Source organism: Cordyceps javanica, chromosome 2 (assembly GCF_051103115.1).
Source record: "Cordyceps javanica chromosome 2, complete sequence".
NCBI classification, from domain to species: domain Eukaryota; kingdom Fungi; phylum Ascomycota; class Sordariomycetes; order Hypocreales; family Cordycipitaceae; genus Cordyceps; species Cordyceps javanica.
The window spans coordinates 1,017,688-1,039,765 of record NC_139296.1 but is presented as its reverse complement, the minus strand read 5'-3'; the positions used below and the strand labels follow the sequence as shown (position 1 = coordinate 1,039,765).

The following is a 22,078-nucleotide window of genomic DNA, read 5'->3' as shown; positions in this document are numbered from 1 at the left end:
TCTTTTTCACCTAGTCATTTCGCTCAGGTAGCATTGACCAAGTCTCGGTAATAAGCCTGGTGGAATGTGCAATAGGGGGCTTTGCCATGAACCGGCGTCGAAAATTGCCTATTCCGGAGCCACGGCGAACCAGACCCTGCGGCGGAAAAAAATCTAACAAAAGCCACAGCATCCACTGTTGCAGAATGCGCGGCAGGGCACCTTGTCGATCTTCTTCACGCAAAATTTCTCCCTGGATAAATGGAGCATTCTCCGTCGGCTAATGACATTGCTAGCCTGCGCTACCTGGGAAAAGGAATGGCTGGTGGTGGCGACTAAGCTTTGTTTTTTTTTTCTTTTTTTCGCAATCTTTATGAACATTTTCCTCGTATCAGCAGAAACCCATATGATCAATGAAGAGAAAGCGTCATGCGAGCAAAAGGCGGAGCTGGCGCAGTGGTTGAGACGCATTACGATCTCATCATCAGTCCTTTCTCTACGATCATGCTACTCGTGCCGCAGTTAGATGGATGTCAGGATATTTCTGCCACACATCATCCTAGTCCCACTCGGTAGTTCATGGCTATTGTCTCGGCATACCAGTAGTACCAGTAGTGAGTCTAGTGACTCCTCAGGCTCGACAAGCAAATCTCCCACACGCACCGCGGCCCGCCCCTCACCAGGCCTGCCAAGACTGTGATCCTTCCATCAGTATCAGTAAGAAGCCATTTCAACTCTGCGAAATTTTAGTGCCACCTATGGGTATCGGTGGCGTCCTGTATCATTTGCGGTATCGGTGTTCAAACTACAGATACTGATAAAGCCTGAGGCACTGTGCCTCTGAATACTGCAATAGCCCTTTCGTAGTCGTCCGCCAGCCGTTGGTATGCCCTCAAGACTGCTGTCTTCTTTGCTACCGGTCGTCTTCACGTATACAAAGCCGCTTCTCGGGTCCCGAAGTGCCGTTTCACAAGGCCAAGTATGCTACAGAATATATCGGGGGCAGTGTCAGATCTAAGCCCGGTTTCACACTCGACCCGGTCGAATAGCAATGCATGAGGAGGCTTTGTTGATCAGGGGCTCTTACCTCGTTATGGCCCTGCGACTGTTCGAAAACAACGTGTACTATTTACAATATTTGTCTTTTTACAATAGCAAAGACTTGGCGAATTTTTGACAACATCTCTATTAGGTTGTCCGTTTCCTAATACTGATAGATAACCTGAGCAAGTCTGGTACAGGGTGAATAGTGTGGCGACCACTGGTCGTCGCAGTCGCAGCGTAGCGATTGCATAAGAAAAGACAATGGGATTGCATTGAATCATGGGGAAATGATCTTGGCCAAGTCTGCGAAATCAACGTCTATGCAAAAGCCTCACCCCTTTAGTCGAGACCGACAACGTCTAAAACAGCCTGTGCTCCGTCACAACTAACCCTCGTCTCTGTTTGGGAAACTAAGAAAATGCAATCGAACTATTCACCTACGACGTCGTTTTCAGTCTCCGAGGCAGAGGCAATCCTCTCTTTTTTTTAATGACGTCTTTGCGCGCCTTATGCGTCTCTTTACGCCGGCTCGCAGAAGCGGTGCCTCATATAGACATTGGCATAGACATCAACGTCGACGAGCTCCCTCCCATAAGCGGTGAATGGAGAACTCAATAATTAACTCACTAGCGTAATAATTGGCCACGGAGGAGGCGTTGAGCTAGCGACGCCACAACTACGTCAGGCATCGCCGCAAATCCACCAACTCTTTGCCCGGTTGCCTGAATCGTGCATTTAATCATGCATTCGCCGTAATGTTACCCAACACGAAAGGCAATGGGATCTTTCGTGTTCAAAATGCTCTTTATATCTGGCCTTCATTTATACTTGAAAGTATGCATCCACGCCGAAGACTGAGGTGCAGATACTGTCGCGACTTGTACCCTTCACTCCACTTCTCAGACTTCTGGACCCGTTCTAGCTCGTTACAGAACTGTGGAAAAGTCTTGGAATATCATAAGAGTACCACGATACTCACGGGTGCTTCGGCGAAAGACTGAGGAGGGATCTGCATCTGAAGAATACGGCGGGTGATTGCGTCTTCGGCAGGTTGAGAGACCTCACTCAGATCTCTGAAGATGTTTGATACTCTTTGTTGCGTGGCTGAAGACCAAGTCGTATTGCACCCGGAAGCTGTTACCATTTCGCACGGTATGCCAACTCACTTGCTACAGAGATCCGTGAATCGGCCGACAGCGAACACAACTATAGCGACGCAGCTCGTCGTGCACGCGACCAAGTATTCGGAACTGCCGTAGCAGAACGGTATTGAAAAGAAGGTACATGTATTAAACAAATATAAATATAAAATCTAATGTAAAGGACTAGGAAATTCTTTTTCAGTTGTAATGAAAGTAAGCAGTTGATCGATATCGACCTATATTCTAGTTGGTAATTGGAGTAGAAGTCGCGGAGCCACTGCTGGCAGGCTTCTCAGTCGCAGCCTCCTCCTTCTTCGGTTTCGCGGCCTTTTTACGGCCAAAGAGCTTGCCGAGGCCAAATCCTCCTTTGCGGACTCTAAACATGTAGTAGAAAAAGATGGCCATGGCAATGTTAAACACAATGTAAACCCACATGATGCCAAAGTTGCGCCATCGTTCATTCCAGTAGATACGGGAACCCGCCAGGAACTGGTCAGCCACTTTGAACGAGCAGTACCTGCAGTCTGACGTGGCATCGGGATTTTGCAGAGTGCCGGGCGCCTGCCCAGCAAGAGGGGCGAGATAAGTGCCGCAAGTCTGGCCATCGCGAGGGTCAAAAATCTGCGTCTCTTTTTCGGCGCATTCGACCTGACGACCGTGCAACATGGTCGCCACGATACCGGCAATCCAATATGTAAAGGGGCTGACGCGATACATGAAGATCCAGAATCCGGGTAGAGCATCGGGAGGCTGCAAGACACCGTTGAACAGAATGCTCATCAGCACCAACACCGTGACGATGCTAGAGGCTGTCTGCGCATCTGGCATGGCCGCAATGGTCATGTGCGCAAATGAAGACGCGTAGAGGAATAGCTGGATGACAAAGAGCAGGACCAAACCCTGGCGGTCAGAGGTTTGGATACCAACAACAGGGAAGTAGAAGCATGCCCAGATGAGGATAGCGGCAACGATTTGGTAAGGGATCTCGACAACAATGTTGGCCAAAACGAAGGCTACCCAGGAGTAGGCCTTGCTGGGTCTCTCACGGACCTCATACAGCGATCGCTGGGTGATGAAAAGCGGCTGGATCTGCTGAACGAGGGTAGGGAAAATGTTGGTGATCATGAAGACGGAAAACATCACAATCTGCATTCCACCCAGACTGGTCTTGGCATTGAAGAAAGTGAACCCAATAAAGAGACCTGCCGCAACGCTAAGGGCAATCTTGGCAATGATGTAGCTCGGCATGCGCCAGTACTGCTGGAAGACTCGGTATGTTACCTCCCTGATCTGGGTTGTCAATGGCATAGCAAACTCGGTTCGCTGAGTGGCATCTGAGGAGGATCCCGAGGGTCGGGACTCTGAATGAATACGATCGAGTTCCGTTTGCACCGCAACACTTTCCTTGCTCTCGTTCCAGACTGACTGCCAATCCTTGCCCTTGTCGTTGTATCCGTTGTTGACCACCTCGAGCATGTACTCGGCAGGGTTTTCTTGGTCGTCACACTTTCTAGCGCCGTTGCCCTCAAAATAGTCCAGAAGTGTTCGCGAATTGTCGCCAATCTGACCAAAGTAGACAGTCTTTCCACCCTTGGCCAAGAACAAGAGGCGATCGAATTCTTGGAAGAGAATGGCGGAGGGCTGGTGGACGGTGCAGAGAATAGCTTGACCCGAATCTGCCAGCTTACGGAGGAAAGAGCAGATGGACCAGGAGGATTGCGAGTCGAGACCACTGGTGGGCTCGTCGAGGAAGAGGAGTAGCTTGGGCTTCGCGGCGAGTTCAACACCAATGGTCAGAAGCTTGCGCTGCTCGACATTGAGGCCTTCGCCAGGCACACCAACGACGGCATTGGCAAATTCTTCCATGTTGAGCATCTTGATGACTTCTTCAACGAACTCGTATTTCTCCTTCTTGCTGACCGTCTTGGGCTGACGAAGCATGGCACTAAATCGGAGACTTTCGCGGACAGTCGCGGTTTCGAGATGAAGATCTGATCTGAGGTTAGCCAAAGAGTTTGTTATATGGAGATGAGCAGTCTTTACCTTGTTGCTGGACATAACCGGTGTTGCGCTGGAAACTGGCATCGAGTGGCTTTCCACTGACGAGCATGTCGCCAGTAATTACACCCATTGTAGTTCGCTGGGCCAAGACATCCAAGAGGGTCGTTTTTCCGGCACCAGATACACCCATAAGAGCAGTCAGAGTACCAGGCTTGACCCAACCGGAAACGTGGTCAAGCAGTCTTCTCTCTCCCCCTTTGTAGGGAATGTCATACACAACATCGCGCCAAGTGAAGATGTCGGTTTGCGGGGGCAGTGGAACATCCTCGGCATTCTCCTCTTTGCCCTTGTCTGTTTCCACAGGCTTCTGACCTCCCTTGAGAAGATAGTCAGGAACATGGCCTCGCTGGAAAACAAGAGCCTCGGCAGTGCTGGTGGTGGAGGAGTTGAGTTCGGTGACGATGAAATACATGATCATAAAGGCGACTAGAAAGGCGATGAGAATTCCAAAGTTTCGCCAAACATGGGAGTAGTGATACTGGTAGCTCGCAGCAATGAAAGCATCGCCACTGACCGTCTCTGCGCCCTTGACTGCGCCAGTGACGGCGCAAATGAAGGACGTGCCGACACGAGGCTGGTAGGGGGGGACAAAGGAACCGGGGGCACAAGGGAAATCCCGACCATGGAATTCATTGGCAACGAGAATCTCGAAGGCGTAAAAGATTGGGTTGATCCATCGAAGCCAGGCGAACCAAGGGTGCATGGACGGCTGCGGAATGACAAATCCAGTATAGATGACGAGAATCAAAACCATTACACCAGAAAGACCCATGGCCTGTGAGACGGTCTTGGTCGAAGCTGCCAGAGTTCTGAAGACTGAACTCATAACAAAGGTGGTCATGAATGTGATGAGGAAGAAGAGGAAGAACTGGCCCGGCTCGCGTCGGAGACCGGTCATGAAATAGAGAATGATGTTGAAGACGACAGCAGTGACAAACTTGATGGGTATATCGGACAAGATTCCAGCCATGGCCTCGGTAGCCGGATGATAAAAGGCGTACGAGGCTTGCTTCTCGACAATGGGGCGCTGGGCGTAGAGACTGTTGATTTCGGAAATGGCAGTGAGGGCGTTCATGAGAATGGCGATGAAGAGGACAGAGCCACGAGCAAAGAAACCGTCGGTGGTATCGGGGTTGCCGTAAAAGGCACTGCCGACAATGAGGGCGATGAAGACGTTGCTGGCGACCTGGGCGGCCAGGGCCGAGATGTCACCCCAGATGCGCTGGTAGGCGCGCTTGGTGTTGGCCTTGATCTGCATCCAGGTGCTGATGAGGTAGGGCGACTTGGGGCGGACGTGGCGGGCCTGCATGGCGTTCTTGCGCTCGCGCAGCTGGGCCACGCTGGTCTCCTGGCCGGCGCCGGAGAACTCCTTGTCGTGGGCGTCAATCTCGGAGAGGAGGGCGCGGTAGTCGGCCGACTGCCGCCAGGCCCGCTCAAAGTCCTCGGGGGTGCGCGGCACCTTGTTCTCGAAGCCCTCGCGGGTCTGGCGCTCGCCCGGGTTGGTGATGGAGGTGAGGAAGTCGCCGGTGGTCTGGCGCGGGGGGCAGTACCACCCTTGCTCCTCAAAGTAGCGCTTCGCCTGGCGCGCGGGGCCAAAGTAGATCTGGCGGCCCTCGTAGAGGACGGTGGCCTTGTCGAAGAGGTCGTAGATGGCCTGGCTGGCCTGGTAGATGGCCACCGCGCAGACGCCGTCGCCAATCTCCGTCACCATGCGGAGGCTCTGCACGAACTTGAAGGCGGTGGCCGAGTCCAGGCCGCGGGTGCTGTTGTCCCAGGCGCTGATGGGCGAGCCGGCGAGGAGCATCTCCGCGATGCTGACGCGCTTGCGCTCGCCGCCGGACACGCCGCGGATGAAGTCGTCGCCGACCTTGGTGTTGTAGGTGTGGCTCAGGCCGAAGGCCGCCATGACGACCTTGACCATGTACTTGGCGTACTCGGACCGGGACATGCCCTGGATGCGCTCCTGGGGCGTGCGGACCGTGGCGGCGAACTCGAGGGTCTGCCCGACGGTGAGGTGGGGGAAGTGCTTGTCGACCTCTTGGTTGTACGAGGTCTCGCCCTTGAACTCGGCCATCATCTGCTTCTGCGGGATGCCGTTGTAGTGGATCTCGGTGCTGTCGCCGAGGTTGAGGCCGTAGAGCTCGCCGCAGATGGACTTGAGCATGGTGCTGCAGCCGGAGCCGGGGCGGCCGAGCACGACGAGCAGCTCGCCGGGCTTGAGGATGCCGTTGAAGCCGTGCAGGATCTGCTTGTGCTCCTTCTTGCCGAGGCTGAAGAACTCGCCGAGGCGCAGGGGCGCCATGAGGAGCGAGCCGACCGTCTTCTGGATCTGGATGGCGTCGCCGGAGCCAAAGACGTCGAGGTCGCGCCACGACACGCCCGTGTTGGGGCCGGCGCGGTTCTCCTTGCGCACCTGGCTGACAAAGTGGCGCACCCACTTGCCGAGATCAAAGGTGTCGCTCTGGGGGTCGAGCCGGGCGTCGTCGACGTCCAGGCCGGCGACGTGGGAGGGCACCTGCTGCAGGCTCGCGACGCTGGAGCGGCGGCGGCTGATCTGGCTGGCGATGCGCATAATCTCCTCGCGGTCATTGTCCGCGATCATGGCGTTGGTGTCGCGGCGGCCCAGCGGCGCGATCTCGTCGCCCCGTTCGTCCTCGTCCGAGTCGTCAATGGGCACCGGCTTCTCCACATCCTGTCGAGCGTCGATCTGGCCGGCAGACGGGCCTGGCTGCTGCGGTTGGTACTCGAGTTCTGGCGCCACCTCGAGCGGCTTGGTGGTGTTGTTGTCGTTGGTCGCCATCTTGGAGAGGCCCTTGAGAAAGGACTGGCAAGCGCGTGTTGAAAGGATAGGGCCCTTCGTCTACTGGGCGTGCAGACACTGATGTAGGCCGTATGCCGCGCTTCGTATTAGGGGGTCTTACTTTGATAAGGTATAAGTGAAAGGGAGGGCATCTACAACATGAAGCGGGACAAGCCAGGGTATTTCAATCTGCCCAAGACTCGGTAGGGAGGGGCCCGACAAGTCCGGATAACGCCCTCGATGGTACGGGCAATGTCTGGTTGCCCCCGAACTTGGTACATTGACCACCCTCCATGACAGCTAGAGTTGGCCAAGCTCGGATAGCTCTTGACGTGGATCAGTGCTTGCATGGGTCTGGCATGTCCGTCTGCGGATTTTAGCCCACAGACAAGGCCGGGCACAGCCTAGAGCCCATAGAAAAAGAGAGGCCCTCGGGACGGAGCTATAGTATACCCCGTAGGGATTTGCAGACTGGGGATTGGCTCATCGCAGAGGTGACGCTGCTAGTCGAGCCGGCTATTGGGGCTGGCCAGGCTGCTTCCGGCTAGTGTCTCGGGCCAATCAATTCTGGCAGCTCCGGTTGATGATCGATTGAAGAGCTGCCGATGATTGTAGGGTGCGATCAATTGGCCTTGCATGGTGCCTGGTACGGTATCGGTTCCAGCTGTGCTGAGGTGCCAGCCCGGACACTTACTACGCGGTGTCAAACCTATAACCGCAGGTGCATTTGTGATGCAGGCCCATCTCTGGATCAACACATGCAAATTATAAACCCTAGCTCGACAAGGTTTCCGGCGTGGGCCTTTTGGAATGTAAACAGACCCTTATTATGAGACGAAACAAGCAGTGGCACAGACACATACATACTGGTAGCTCTCTACTTTGTTTTCCCGCAGTGCATTGCCCAACGGCTGGCTTGCTGACACCCAAAACTCAAAAAAAGTCCGCCGCAGAAAACAGAGAAAAAAACAAACTTTTCCTTAGTCTTCTCCGCCGCATTGATTGGCGAGCAACTCGCTTTCTACTAGTTGCAACCTCCCACTCAGCCTCGCCGGGTGGCAGCGGTAAAATCCGAAGAATGTTGGACCCCGAGAGAGCGAAAGAAACTGAGAAAACGAAGAGAAAATGACGTGCGAAGATGGATGCATTGCCACGCTACCAGTAGAAACGGCCTTTTTGCTTTTAGTTTTTTTTTTTTTCCTTCCTCTTGTCTTGGCGGCCTTGAATCTACTTATCCATCTCCGCGTATTCGGAACCCTCGGGCCCCAATCGGGTCCTTGGCCCAGCGTCGCGCTGCATTGGGACAGGAGGGAGAAAAAAAATCAAAATAAAAAACAACAAGGTCAATTTAATAAGGGTGGAGTAAATATTAACCGCCGCATAGTTTCCAGGTGCATGTCAGCTTTATGCAATCTGCCTGTGAAATTCTTTCGCTCTCAGATGTTGCTGGCTGGCATGCGGCAAGATTGAAACAGACAAGACAAAGAACCAAAGAAAAAAAAAAAAGTCAATTGAATAAGTTTTGCATTAGCTCTCGGAATACCAACACAAATGGCTTGCGACCAATCAGGTTGAGCGTTTTGCGAGTCAGACACACACACACTCACACAAGGCTATCATGTTCCATGGCGTCATGCCAAATCAGCCCTGTCGGGCCCTACCTACCACCACCACCCTCGGCCACGCGACACCGGGCAGGCATCTGTCGTCACCAGCCCGGCAGGCCCTGGAAGCGTCGTCTGCATCGTGCGTCATCCGCGGTCTCTTGTCTAGAGGCATTGCAGATTGGCTCGCATCGCGCGGAGGAGGAGGACGCGGCGGCGGCGGCGGCGAGGCCGCTCTCGGGACGGCGCTGGAGTCCGAGTCCGAATGGCTCCGTATCGATTTAATCGGGCCACTGCCCGTCCGAGTCTCGCAATTCAACTGTTCTCTTCCGGCACAGCCCTCTGCGTATTGAGTCCCGCCAGTATCTGTTTCAGCATCTTATCTGGCCTCTTCCCACCCCTCCCCCCTTGCCCTGCCCCTTTATCCACCAAATTCCGCCGCGGCGAAAGATGAACGGCGAGTATCTCGGCGCCGATTTTCCGTGAATAAAAAAAAAAAATCTCCGCTACACTACCCTACAGATCCGACAAAATCTCAATCACCCCCAGATCCTCCATCTTGATATGACGCAATGTGTAGCGAGCCCAATTAATCCATTCGTACCTGCTTGTCCGTTGTTTTCCCCCACATTCTAGAAACGTTGTGCCCGGCTGTCCCGTTCCTAGATCCTCCATTTGGCCACCACATTCCCGCAAGCACGCCCACGTCGCGGAGTTTTACGTGGGCGCAGAGGCAACTACAACAATGTCAGTGCTTGCTTGCATGGAGCCTGCCGACAATACTCCTACGACGACATGGAACCATACGCGGCGGACTTGCCACTGTTCGCGCCGCACGTGGAGGAGCCTCCGTCGCGCCCGGACCCGGACCTGGACCCTAACGGCGCGCTGTACCAAGCCCAGCTGCCACCCCGTACCCGCACGAGTTGCACTGCGAGTACATAACCGAGTCTACCTGCCTGCCAGTGCCGCGAGGGCGAGGGCGAGGGCGAGGGCGCCGAGCGCCCAATACCCTCATCACCACCAAGGCCGACCTTGACGTCGAGCGCAAACTGTCGAGAACATTGACATGTGCATCACGACGTGTATCCGTTTTGCCGCGTCGCGGGGTCCGACGCGCGGCTTGCCGGCAAGCGGCGTCTCGTCTCGTCTCGTCGACGCCTTTGCTTGAGGGAGGGCGGCGACGGGGACAGGAGGGGCAAGACGGCACCCGATTCTGAGAGGCTACGCGAGGAGCACATCCGTCCGCTCCCGACCGCCGCCGGACGGTCTGCCCGGCCGGTACTTACAATCGATGCCTGGAACCTGCGGCAGCTGGACATGCTGCAGGGGCACGCGGTCGACGCGTGGGCCGACTACAACTGTCACTTCGCGAAAGACTGCCGCCCGTCGTGGTGCTATGCTTCCTGCTGGCCCAGTGTGTTCCGTGTGGTGCGAAAGACAATGCGGCTGAACTAGGTGAGAATAACGCGGATCAGCGCATCGGATTAGTTCAAGTTTCCAAGTCACCGTCAAGCCCATGCTCGTTGGAGCACTGTCAGCCGGTGTTCCCTTCAGAATAGGTCGTAGTAAAAATCATACAAGTCGTTTCCAGGCTGCGAGTTTTCAACTTTTTTTTAATTGCTAGAACTAGTTGATACGACTAGCTTGAATGCAAAATTCACTGCTGTTTATGTGGTATCTAGAAATTTAGGAGAGATATCCATTCTCCTTGACCCAGGCCGCGACATCATCCGCATCACGCTCTAGCCAAGCGATTTTAGCGCGGATGGAATCCTTAATCTGGTTCAGAGTATTATCGAAAGCGCTCGTGTTCTTGTCGGCGAAGAAGGCCTCGATCTTTGCCAGCTGCTCAGCCTTGGTCGACCCGCCAGTGGTGACGGCGACAACGCCGCCAAGCAGCGATGCGTTATCACCAACATTCTTGAGGATGAGGTCCCAATTGTTGGTCAGGTACTGAAAGATGGCCGCAATACCGTTGGGATGAGCCTGGAAACCTCCAAGAGCAGATGTGCAGTCCTGGTTTTTGATATCGGGGCCGAAGAGCATGGCCAAGCTGCGCTTGATGATTTCAGGATCCTCGGCACGACCGAGAGATCTCAAGATGGTGTTACGCTCGTTGCTCAGAGTCGAGGCACGGTAGACTTCGATGATCTGGTCAAATTCCTTGGCGCCACCGTGTTTCAGGGTCAAGGTAAAGACGGAAGCGCGGAGGTTGGGGTGAATAGCCGACTTGTCGCCAGCTGCGTACTTGGCAAACATATCCTTGGCAGCCTGGATGACCTTTTCATCGCCGCTACCACCAGCAGAAGCAAACATAAGAGTCTTGAACTGCTCCTCGTTGTGGGTGTCAGTCTCCTTGAACTCCCAGCCCAGGGCGTGGGCCTTGGGACTGACGAGCTCCCGGCGGAACCTCCTCAGGCCGTCACGAACAGCCTTGTCCTCAAAGATCCAGGCACCTTCGATACCCGACAGTCGACGCAGGATCTCGCTCCAGACAACGTACTCAGTCTCCGAGTCGAAGCCCTTGAGCAGATTCAGGATGCCACTGGTCTTTTGGTTGCCGGCAACAGCGAGCGAGGCGGCATCAGCAATCATGCCAGCCCTATCCTCAACGGTAAGAAGGCCCGCCTTGGCAGCCTCACCAAGCTTGCCTAGTCGTTCAGGCGTGTACGCTGTGCGGTACAGGCTGGTGTGGTTAGCATTCAGTTTGAAGAAGTCGTCGGCAGGAATGCTGAATTGTGTCTTTCTGTCGTTCAGAGTTGTATTATTCTCAACGCCATCCTTGGTGCGGAGACCAAGGAAGACGGGGTAGAGAACTTTGTCCTCTTCGGGCTTAACATCGCCTGTGCGAAGGAATCGGTTCTGAGTCACCTCGGCAGTAGAGCCGTTCTCAGTCACGGTGACGACGGGGAAGCCTATCTCTTTGGTCCACACACCCATGACCTCGGATACCGGCTTTCCGCTGGCAGCAGCCAGCGAAGCCCAGAGGTCACCAGTCTCGGTGTTGCCGTAGGCGTGCTTTTTGAGGTACTGGCGAACACCCTCGAGGAAGGTCTCCTCACCGAGGTAGGTGGAAATCATGCGCAAAACGGCAGAGCCCTTGGAGTAGGAAATGGCGTCGAAGATTTGTGCGATCTCCTCAGCACACTTGACAGGGACCTCAATGGGGTGACTGCTGCGAAGAGAATCCAGGCCCAGGGCGGACTGCAGGTTGTCTACGACGTATTCCTCCCAGACCTTCCACTCAGGGAAGAAGGAGTTGGAAGAGTGCCAGGAAACCCAGGTGGCGAAGCCCTCGTTCAGCCAAAGGCCATCCCACCAGTCCATGGTGACAAGGTTACCGAACCACTGGTGAGCCAGCTCGTGCTGGACAACCTCGGCAACACGAATCTTGGTGTTGATGCTGGTCTCCTTCTCGTCAAGCAAGAGGTCAACGACACGGTAGGTGACGAGACCCCAGTTCTCCATGGCACCGGCGGAGAAGTCGGGGATAGCAACCTGGTCCATCTTGGGGAGGGGAAAGTCGATGCCAAACGTCTTTTCGTAAAAGGGAAGAGTCTTGGCAGCGAGGTCGAGAGAGAAACGGCCGTGCTCAATATCCTCGCTGGGGGGAGCGTAGACACGGATGGGCACACGGTGCGCGGTGGTCTCGATGTAGTTGAGCTCGCCGACGACAAAGGCAAGGAGGTAGGTGGACATGAGAGGAGATGTGTTGAAGTGGACAGCCTTCTTGGCGCCAACCTCGGTCTCATTCTTGACGTCCATGTTGCTGAGACAAGTCAAGTGCTTGTCGGCAATAATGTGGACGGTGAACTTGGCCTTGAGGGAGGGCTCGTCGAAGCAGGGAAAGGCTCTGCGAGCATCGGTAGGCTCCATTTGGGTGACGGCGAGAACGCCGTCGGAGCCGTCCTTGTTCTTGTACGTGGAGCGGTAGAAGCCAGCCATCTTGTCGTTGAGGATACCGGTGAACTTGATCTCGAGCTGGGCCTTGGAGCCCTTGGCGAGAGTGCCCTGGAAGTCGAATTTGGTGACTTGAGCTTTTTCGTCGGTGGTAACGGTGGCATTATCACTGTTTGGGGGACGTCAGCAACAGACCTTGCCGCCTTTTCTTTTCTACTTGTCCTTGTCCTCCTCGTTCTTGTCCCCTCCCCTCCCCTTCTTCTCCTCTGTCCCCTTTTCCTTTTCCTTTTCCTTCTCCTTCCTTTTTTTTGGTAGAAGGGATTCGACTTACGTGACAAGCTCGCCATTGGAAGTAATCTTGCTGGAGTGGACGGTAATCTCGAGAGTGTGGAGGGAGATGGAGCTCGAGTCCTCGGCGACGTCGAGGTCGACAATGACGGTGCCGTCATACTTGAAGTTGGTAAAGTCGGGCTCGAGGGTCAGGTCGTAGTGCGTAGGGACGACATTGGCGGGAAGGAGCTCGCGACTCTTGGTAGGATCGTTGTTGGCGCCGCCGCCGGGGACGAGACCGGACTGAGTTCTGCACATGTTGTTTCGACGAAAGGAGCAGTGGCGCGTCTGGCTAGTATGCAGATGGCGGGATTGCGGGGCAGTCTGGAGGGAGCGAAGCAACAGAGGCAAAGGAGACGAGGGACGCCGGCTAGATAATATACTGGGCAGGACAAGCTGTCAGCAGAGAGGTTGTGAAATTCGGAGCAGGCAGCCGGTGGGGTGACGAGAGCGTTTGTGGAAGGTGGCGGTGGGATGGATTCTGGGTGTAAATGGTGTGTCAAGTAGTGGGATGGCGGGGTTGGTCATGGTGTAGGGGTGACCCTAGAGGACGGGGCCTTTCCTCGTCTGTGGAGGGGTAAGATGGGTGGATCAGCTGTGGGTGGCTTTTTTCCTCCTAAAGTCCTCTGTGGTGTCCAATGGGTGCAACTTGTTGACGAGGACAGCGGATACGTAGTCGTCGTAGCTGTCTAGCATCGAGGATCAGGGTAGGTAGGTCCCTTTGGGAGGTAGGGAGGTAGGGAGGAGGCAATAGATTGATGGGTAGATGGTCAAGATAAGTTGGCTATTGGTCATGAAGATGTCCCAGATCCCACGCGGGTCAGGCAGGTACTTTGTTCAGCGGGCAGGCCAGTAATAAACAGATGTACCTGGGTAGAGTCCAGATACTGGAGCCAGGAAAAGGTCCTTTGGTAAAGTAAGTGCCTCAGTAATACCTAGGTAGGTAGGTAGGTATAGGCAGGTAAGCAGGGAAAGCTACCTAACCTACCTCACCTAGATACCTAAGTAATAACCAGCCAACTTGCTGTAACCGGCCAGGCAGTGAGCCACTAGCTCCATGCAGCTAGCACAGCCGCCCTTTACCTAACAGCGAACAATCGTAGACGAGGAGGATCGTCCGACTTCAATACCAAGGGACTTTGTACGCGGGGTGCGGGAAAAAAAAAAAACAAAAACCAGGTGATGGTCAGAAAAAGGCAAGGCTGCAGGGACACTGGCCAAAGAAAAAAAAAACTGGTGGCTTGAGCACTTACGTCGACTGCGACTGATGCCTTGCAGCTGCGGCGCCGCACCCACTGTAGTAAAACCGTGCTGCTGCTGCTGCTGCTGATGCCGGCGGCAGCCGCTGAGCCGCAGCTGAGCAACCAGCACCAGCACCAGCACCAGCAGCTGTTCTCACCACTAGCCGTGCAGGCTGCATCCAACTGCTTCTTGCTGCTGCCGCGGAAGCCATTGCGCCGGATAAAAGGGGGTGTGCACGCCACCTCTCGTGTGCATGTGTGTGGTGATGAGTCTGCTGAGTCGTGTGATTTTTTCTCTTCGTGTTGAGAAATTCTCTTCTTTCCTTTGTTGATTCGCAAGCAGCCAAGCAGGCGGGCGCAAGAAATCAATTCATCCCGAGAAAAAAAGCAAAATTGGGTAAAGGGCGTCCAGCATACGAATTCACCCAGAAAAAGGGGGTCGCTGTAGTTAGTTGGTCGCTTCAGCACGTGACGCTGCAGTGGCCCGTCTACAGCCTCAGGCTGCAGGTACCCAGGTGGGTGAGAGAACAGACCGCCAGCACAGAGCGGGCAAATAAGTTGCAATAATAGAAGGTCTCACCTTTATACTATAGATGTGTAACAAAAGTTTGCGTTTATGAAAAGTAAGCTCGATCTTGTGTTACGGCGGCCTATTTTGTCACCCGCCGGGTACCTACCTACACCTGCATGGCGGGATGGGGCTCGTTGCTACTTACATAGGTACCTCCATATGGACCGAAGTATTGTCGTGCATTTTCATTTTATTCGTTATTTTCCCCTTCTTCTTTGTTTTCGGCTTAGATTATAATCAGTGGCCCACTGATTCTCGTTCATTTGCCAACTACCGTTTGCCGACAACGAGACAAAAGTGTGGGACATGGAACTTTGCAAGTCCCATCACCTCAAGTCGCGCCCGGGTACCACGTCCGCATCACAAAAGCTCCTCATCGCAATCGTCCAAGTTAAGTAATACTTATAGACCAGGTATGGATAGCACCGAATGAAAGCGGACTAGATTTCAATCTTTGACTAATACGACCTCTGTCCTTTTTTTTGCCAGAAAACCGAACCAACATAAGCTTCGTCACCCACATACAGAACATGAACCATCTTTCAGTTCTGTTGGTTTGATTTTTTGTTGAATCGCCCCGTCTTCTACCCTAGAAGATGATATCACCACCATTCCACATATTCTGGTACGCAAAATCCACAGGCAGCGCGTCCACAGCGTTGGTGCTGTGCTCCGAATCGAATTCCGGCGTCGTCAGCACGCCGTCCGTCATGGACGCGTCGTTGGAAATGTACTGGCCCAGCGAGTCCAAGTCTCGCCAGGAGAATCCGTTCAGCGCTTCCAGCTCGATGCCCCCCTGCATGCCGCCGTCGAAACCACCCTGAGGCCCGGGAATCGACTGCTCCAGAGGAACGTTCAGTGACGGCTGGGCCGCCTGGCTGTTGTCCTGCTTCTGGCCCCTTCTGCTCGGTCGCTTCCTCCACAGCAAGCGCAGCGACCTCGCATATCGATGTCCGATGCTCTGTGTGCTGTTGGACGTCTTTTGCAGTTGTGCAATAGTCCCGAGAATGGCGCGCCTCACGCCTGTAATGCCCTCATTGCTAATAGCGCCCGCGCTCCAAGCCTATTATTTCCCCCCCATCAGGTCAGGTCACAACAAAGTAGACTAGCAGGCTGTGAAAACGTACCTTGAAGAGAAAGACAGCAGCATAGATTACAAACAACGAATACTTGAGTGGCATGTACTTTAAACCCGCAACCGGGTCGATGAAGCTGTTCAAGATGCTCAAAAGAGAATTCGCGGCGTCGATCGACTCGTAGATGAAGCGGGCATCCGGTGCCGCGGCCAAGTCTGCAAACAACGGACCTGTAATGTGGCTCTTGTTGGCTTTGCGGGTCTTTGCCGCGGCCCTGTTCATGGTTGCCTGGAATGCGAATGCATTGATATACAGGCGCAAAAAGTCATATGATAGGATCAACGAAGCTTTGACGTGTGGCGTGACTGGGATCCATTGTTAGAAGCGATGGGAGAAAGCACTTTATTGCTACAAACTCACAACTGAAGCTTCCCCACGTCATCTTCCACTTTCTCAGAACGGCAGCGAAATCGTCCTGGTTGTGTCAGCTGCGGTCCAACCCCAACAAGGGGAAAATTGATAAAGCATAAAAGAAAGTCTAGCAACATACGATATATCGGACATATTCACCGCCGAGGTACAACTGCTCGCGATGACTCGTTGACGAGTATAGGATGTCGTGCGCATTGCTGAACAGTTGGGTCAGTTCGAGCTGCGCCTGGAACAGTAACCCCATATTGTCAGGCCCTAGCTGTTGTGACTGAAGGGAAGGAAAGTCGACGGCGCGGAGGTTCGAAGCGGGGCCCGGCCCTCGAGACCAAAACCCTTTGCCAAGACGGATCGAAACTTGGCGATCACTCATGTAGCATGCTGGCAACACTGGTCAGCGGTGGTCCTCTCGATGCGGGCGGCACACACTTACCAGCCCAGGCAATCTTTTTACGGCTGAAGCTCTCCGAAGGGCTCTCTGGCGGGTCCTGCAACCCCGTCTGCTCGAGTCTCTGCAGATAGCCGAGCCGGATGGCAACGCCGACCAGCATCCAGGCGCCGTAGTCCTCCTTGCCGCAGCCGATGGACGATATCTCATGCGGCGGCTGGGGCGCCCACTCGGCCAGGATCAGCAGCGCCTCGACGGCGCCGACTGTGGTGACGCCGCCATAGATGAGAGGCGACAAGAGGCTTTCCATGTGCCGTGAGCAGGCCTCGTGGGCCCTCTGCCACGACGGCTCCTCCTTTGAGGCGACGGTCAGGACTGCCGTGAGGACATGGGGCTCCTTTTCGATCCATTCCGATATGTGACCGTCAAAGATGGACTTGTATACGATGGGAAAGAACGGATGGAAGTTTTCGTGGTAGCTAGGGCAATCACATGTCAGTTGACGACTGGCGCGCGCCCGTGGGCGGGGTGCGTGGCCGGAACATACTGTTGTATTAAGGTGGCCGCGTCGGCAAAACCCAACGCGCCATCCGATATGGGCGGGTAATGGAGATTGGTGTCGCGCGGCGCCTGCCTCGCATTGGCTGTGCGCACCGGCATGGAGTCCTTGTCCTGGCTGTTGCCGGGCTCCAAGTCGGCCACATGCGCGAGCAAGTCCAGCGCGTCCGAGGGGTTGAGCAGGTCCGCAGAGGCAAGGTGGCCGTCGAGGGCGACTGAGCTTCGGCGGGACGCCGACTGCGAGGCGTCGGTCCGAGACGTAGAGCCGTCGCCTGTCCAGGACGAATCCTGGTGCGGCACGCCGCCGCCGCCACCGCCGCCGCCGTGCGGCCAGGCATCCATGCCGTGACCGTCGCGCGGTGCCGTCTGGCGCACGGGTGTCTGCAGCGCCCCGACCCCTCCTGCGTGACCGCTCGCATCCGCAGCGGTGCTAGCAGGCCCCGACTCATCCTGCACCTTTTTCTTGCGGACGCGGCGGCCACCGCGGCGCGAGGTGGCGAGCACACACTCGCGCTTCTCTTCTATACATCGTTGGCAGGGCGGGGTACCCGGCGAGCCAGTGGAATCTCTGCCATTGTTGGACAAGAAAGAATCATATTCCGTGGTGAGCAAGGGGGTGCTTTTCTCTTTGATGTCTTTTTTTTTTCGCGTGTCAAAAGGCAAGGAAGGCATTGGCCGTTTGGCGCACGGCGGCGGCGGCTTCCAGTGACGCAAAGGTCGCCGCGGCGTCGCGCATCGCGGGCAGACGGCGCTAGTGTGAGATGGAACTGGGGGAGGGGGAAGGGGTGGGAAAAGAGGAGGGCCGCTTACAGATCACATCTTGTCTTTCTCGAGCGGCAAGATATACAGGCGCGCGATACACGCTTTCCTTTGCTGGGGTGGGTCATGCCGGTTACTGTGCGAATTTATGGTTATCGCGAGACGGCCGAGATGGCCGTAAAATGGGGTTTGGAGGAGGCAAGTTCTGTGGGGGGCAAAAGCCGACGGGCGAGCGAGCCTTTTGGGGAAAAAGAAGAACGATTTCGCTGGGGAAAAAAAAGGTATGGGGGACCGTTGGCTAGGTAGTTAGAGCCTAGGTGCCATGGCGCAGCCACTAACTAGGTAGGACCTTGCTCGCTTGGTCCAGAGGCGGCAGAAGCCGAGCCTTTCCTTGGGACCTTTGAACTCGCGGCAAATGCCGATGGTTGTATGTAGGTCCTGGCGGCAGGGATCAACAGGCGGCGTGTTTGACGATTGAGAATTAAAATTTGGATCTTCACGCAGATTCTTGTAAACTTGTAATTTCGCTCTCGTCCTTTTTGCTTCGAAATTCTACTCGTCTGTCCCTTTTTCTTTTTGTGTGTCTATTTCAAGCCACCTCCAAGCACAATATCCTGGCCCGTCAGATAACCAGTCTTTGCGAACCTAATATAAAGTTAAATTTATTGCAAACCATGACAGACTTTACAATATTGAAAAATAGAGAAAAACAAAAACTCTCCACACTTACATTGAAACCACGCTGGCGACTTCTTCAGGCAGCCCCAGGCGGTGAATGGGCACACTCGCAGCAATGCCTAGACCTGGATCTTGGTCCTTGAGCGCGTCAATGTCGGTGCCCTTGGTCCACGTTCTGTAAACGAAAGAAGACGGAAAAAAAAAAAGACGTTAGCCCGATTTTCACCACGCAAAGGAAATAGCATCTTGTACCTCGATTTTGGAGTGGGAATCATTCCCGTCGCCCCAATCATGGCCGGCGACACCTATACAATGGGGTCCCCCCCGTCCCGTTAGCATGACCAGCATTGCCCCCCCCTTGTCCCGACAGCTCACGCAAACCATAAACTCACAATATTGACCGTGATGCCCTCGGCCGCCAGCACGGTGGCCAGGTTCTTGCCCATCGAGCAGAGGGCGCCCTTGGACGCGGCGTAGTGGCAGCCGTTGATGCCGCCGCCGTGGCTCGCGATGCTGCCGACCAGGATGACGCGCCCCCAGCCCTGGGCCCGCATGCCCTGCAGCGCCGCCTTGGTCACGACGAACTGGCTGCGCGCGTTGACCTCCATGATGTCGTCCCAGTCGGCCTCGTCAATGTCCCGGACATCGCGGATGCGCCTGCCGAGGCCGGCGTTGGCCACCAGCACCGACACGGCCTTGTGCCGCGCCGCGACGTCGGCCCGCGCCAGCAGCTTCGCGACGAGATCCCTCGTGGCCTCCCGCGAGGTCAGGTCCGCCGAGACGGTGACGAAGAGCTGCCCCGGGTACTGCGCCGCGAGCTCCGACGCCAGCGCCTCGGCTTTATCCTGCACGCCGTGTCAGGACAGTCCATCCAATTGATTCGCGCGAGATGAGCAAATATGGCCACTTCACAGAGCATCGCACACGGACCTTGCTAGACGAGTAGTGGAGGGCCACGTCGCAACCGTCTGCCGCCAGACCCTTGGCGCATCCTGAACCTATTCCGCCGCTATCATCGTCATTGTTATTAATAGGGGACTGCCGTTTGCAGGTACGGGCAGGGGGGAGAGGGGGGGGGGGGGGACTGGGCCTCACCTCGCTCCCGTGACCAGGGCAAGACGACCCTGAATGCGATTATCAACCTCGTTGAGGGAGAGAGTCGTCATGTTTGCAAAGATAGGTGGAAAATTACTTATTTTTCCCTCTCGTTTTGCTTTGTGGAAAAGCGAGCAGGAATGTAGGCCCAGTATGCACACTCATGGCACGGTATCCCCGCGCCGGGAACTCCCCACCTACAACTGAGTAACTCAGTACTGGACCCATCACACATAGTAGAATGGCCTGCTTGCCTACTGAGTACCTACCAATAGCCGCCACTACGGGGCAATATTTGCGACGGGACTATCAGTAGTGTTAATCTGTACACTTGCAGGGCCGGTAAATTAATCAGTGTCCGGAAGTAATCCGTAGAGTTTTTGTCTTGGGGTTTCAAGTCGTGTCATATCGTCTATTCTCTATAAGTGTATTTGTGTATTTCTATCCAAATCAGACCATTAAACCGTGGCAGATTTTCGCACGCTGTAGATGGCGTTGCTGGTGACGTCAGACAGCCCAACATTGGCGTCGACCGTAATGACATCTGTCTCCTCCAGCAGAGGCTCCTCGAGGCTGTCCAGCTGGCTCTTGAGCATACTGTCCTTCATGAAATGGCCGTTTCTGGCCTTGATCCTCGCGAGCAGAACGTTGGGGCTGACCTTGAGGTAGACGAAACGCAGCATGACGCCGGGCTGCTCCGCGGGCAAGATCCTAATCACGTCTCGGTAGGTGTGTTTCAAGGCGCTGCAGGAGACGACAACGCCGGGATGGCCTGCCAGTAGGCCCTGCTTGGCAAGCTCTCGGAGACCGACGAGCCAGTCCCACCTATCGTCGTCGGAGAGTGGTATACCGCTGGTCATCTTGTCGATGGAGCTTTGCGGGTGGTGCTACCGGTAGACATGGCGCGGGTCAGCCTCTGGCAGCGGATTTTTCACGGCGTTGGATATATGAAATGGGAGTCTATGAAATGGGAGAGGGGGAGGGGCATACACTGTCTCCCTCAATGTATTGAAAATTAAACTCATCGGCCAATGCCTCTGCGACGGAGCTTTTCCCCGAGGCCGCAGGGCCGCAGACGACCAGCACCACACGGTGCAGGGGAGAAGAGCTGACGGTCATTTCGGTGGGCGGAAAGCGTTCCGACCTGGAAAAGGGCGCGCAATATTGATGAAGAGTGGACAGCAGGAAAAGGAAACGCCTCAAAAGGTATATGGTAATAGTTTATTGCTAGTACTTTGAAATTATTGTACCGGATTTGGATTTTGTATTCGTGACCACAAATACCACACGTGGTGCCGGCTACTGGCAAGTTCGGCGCGTGGCCAGTCGCCTGGCGCTGAGACAGCTAATAAGTAGTTACCTGCTCAGTATCCGTACTTCGTAGGTACTGGTAGCAGGTAAGTAACGAGGCCGTCCGGCGTTTGACTTTGAAAGAGCCAGTCGGCATTTGATCTCGGCCCCCCCGCACAACAGTGAACACTACGACCATCACCCCACGAAAGCGGCAAGGTCGGATGGCGGGATTGCGGGATAGCGCTCTGGAGAAGAGCGAATCTGGGGTCAACAACAACGTTCTGATGATGTAGTGTATTTTGTGGACTTGCAAAGGGCCTTGGGATGATTTCACGGCAGGCCGTTCAAGCATAAAAAGAATCGCGAGTTGGCCAGGCGCCCGCGGACGGCGAGAACCAGTGGCAACCGAGCGAGAGCCGAGTTTCCCTGCACAGATATATGGCTGGGATGCTGCCGGCCACTGCCATGCATGAGGCCAAGCAGCCTGTCAATACATGCCTAATTTTTTTTTTCTCCGCGGCGGCCTTGCAGCGCCTTTTGCAGCACAGCTGGGAGGCACGACAAGAGGTACTGGTACCAATAATAGCTCAATAAGTAACAGTGCTGGGGTCTCATTGGGTAAGTACTATTACCTTCGCCCTCCCTGCAGGGGACCACGCAAGGTGCTGAATCGCGTTGGGCTGTGGCTTATTAACGCACGTACCTCGTCCCCGGGTAGGGGGTCATGAAGCTGTGGGTAAGTTGATGGGTAAAAGGGCCGGCTGGATACGGGCTACGGCGCCGGCAATTGACATCGTGGGAGCACCTGGGGGAGGGGAGGGGGGCTCTAAAAAGATATTGCCGACCAGGAGCTGACCGCAGTCTCCAACATCACTCCACTCATGCTTTGATCCGGCGAGGAAACGAAGAAAAGGAGACAAAAAAAAAAGAGTGGGAAACGAGTCAAGAGATGAAAATAAAAGAAACAACCGGTCGATATAGTGCCGATGCCCCAGACACGCTTAGATAGCCGGCACAGTTAATTACTCCATCTCCGTAGCCTAATGTAGGTACCTAGGTACCTGGCAAGCTGATGGGGGTTGCTTGGAAGACTCAGTGCGTGGGGGAACATTGCATCACGTTGCAGC

The 22,078-nt window shown here is 55.0% G+C and overlaps 4 protein-coding genes across 4 annotated transcripts; all 4 read right to left on the bottom strand.

Moving 5' to 3' along the window:
* Positions 1–2,408: 2,408 nt before the first annotated feature.
* V2A60_002813 (ABC-2 type transporter-domain-containing protein) lies at positions 2,409–7,026 on the bottom strand (the record flags this gene model as incomplete). Its single annotated transcript, XM_083254158.1, has 2 exons — positions 2,409–4,156; positions 4,209–7,026. The coding sequence occupies 2 exons, from the start codon at positions 7,024–7,026 to the stop codon at positions 2,409–2,411; spliced, it is 4,566 nt and encodes a 1,521-aa protein (XP_083110284.1).
* A 3,293-nt stretch (positions 7,027–10,319) lies between these two features.
* On the bottom strand, positions 10,320–13,121 carry V2A60_002812 (peptidase family M1-domain-containing protein; the record flags this gene model as incomplete). Its single annotated transcript, XM_083254157.1, has 2 exons — positions 10,320–12,702; positions 12,865–13,121. 2 exons carry the CDS (start codon positions 13,119–13,121, stop codon positions 10,320–10,322), a joined length of 2,640 nt encoding a protein of 879 aa, XP_083110283.1.
* A 2,143-nt stretch (positions 13,122–15,264) lies between these two features.
* Positions 15,265–19,729, bottom strand: V2A60_002811 (uncharacterized protein; the record flags this gene model as incomplete). The annotated part of the gene is made up of 11 exons (XM_083254156.1): positions 15,265–15,738; positions 15,803–16,116; positions 16,172–16,226; positions 16,302–16,561; positions 16,614–17,047; positions 17,116–17,694; positions 18,616–18,738; positions 18,816–18,868; positions 18,956–19,408; positions 19,494–19,572; positions 19,659–19,729. The coding sequence occupies 11 exons, from the start codon at positions 19,727–19,729 to the stop codon at positions 15,265–15,267; spliced, it is 2,895 nt and encodes a 964-aa protein (XP_083110282.1).
* A 387-nt stretch (positions 19,730–20,116) lies between these two features.
* Positions 20,117–20,777, bottom strand: V2A60_002810 (gluconokinase; the record flags this gene model as incomplete). The annotated part of the gene is made up of 2 exons (XM_083254155.1): positions 20,117–20,545; positions 20,649–20,777. 2 exons carry the CDS (start codon positions 20,775–20,777, stop codon positions 20,117–20,119), a joined length of 558 nt encoding a protein of 185 aa, XP_083110281.1.
* Between the last annotated feature and the right edge of the window lie 1,301 nt (positions 20,778–22,078).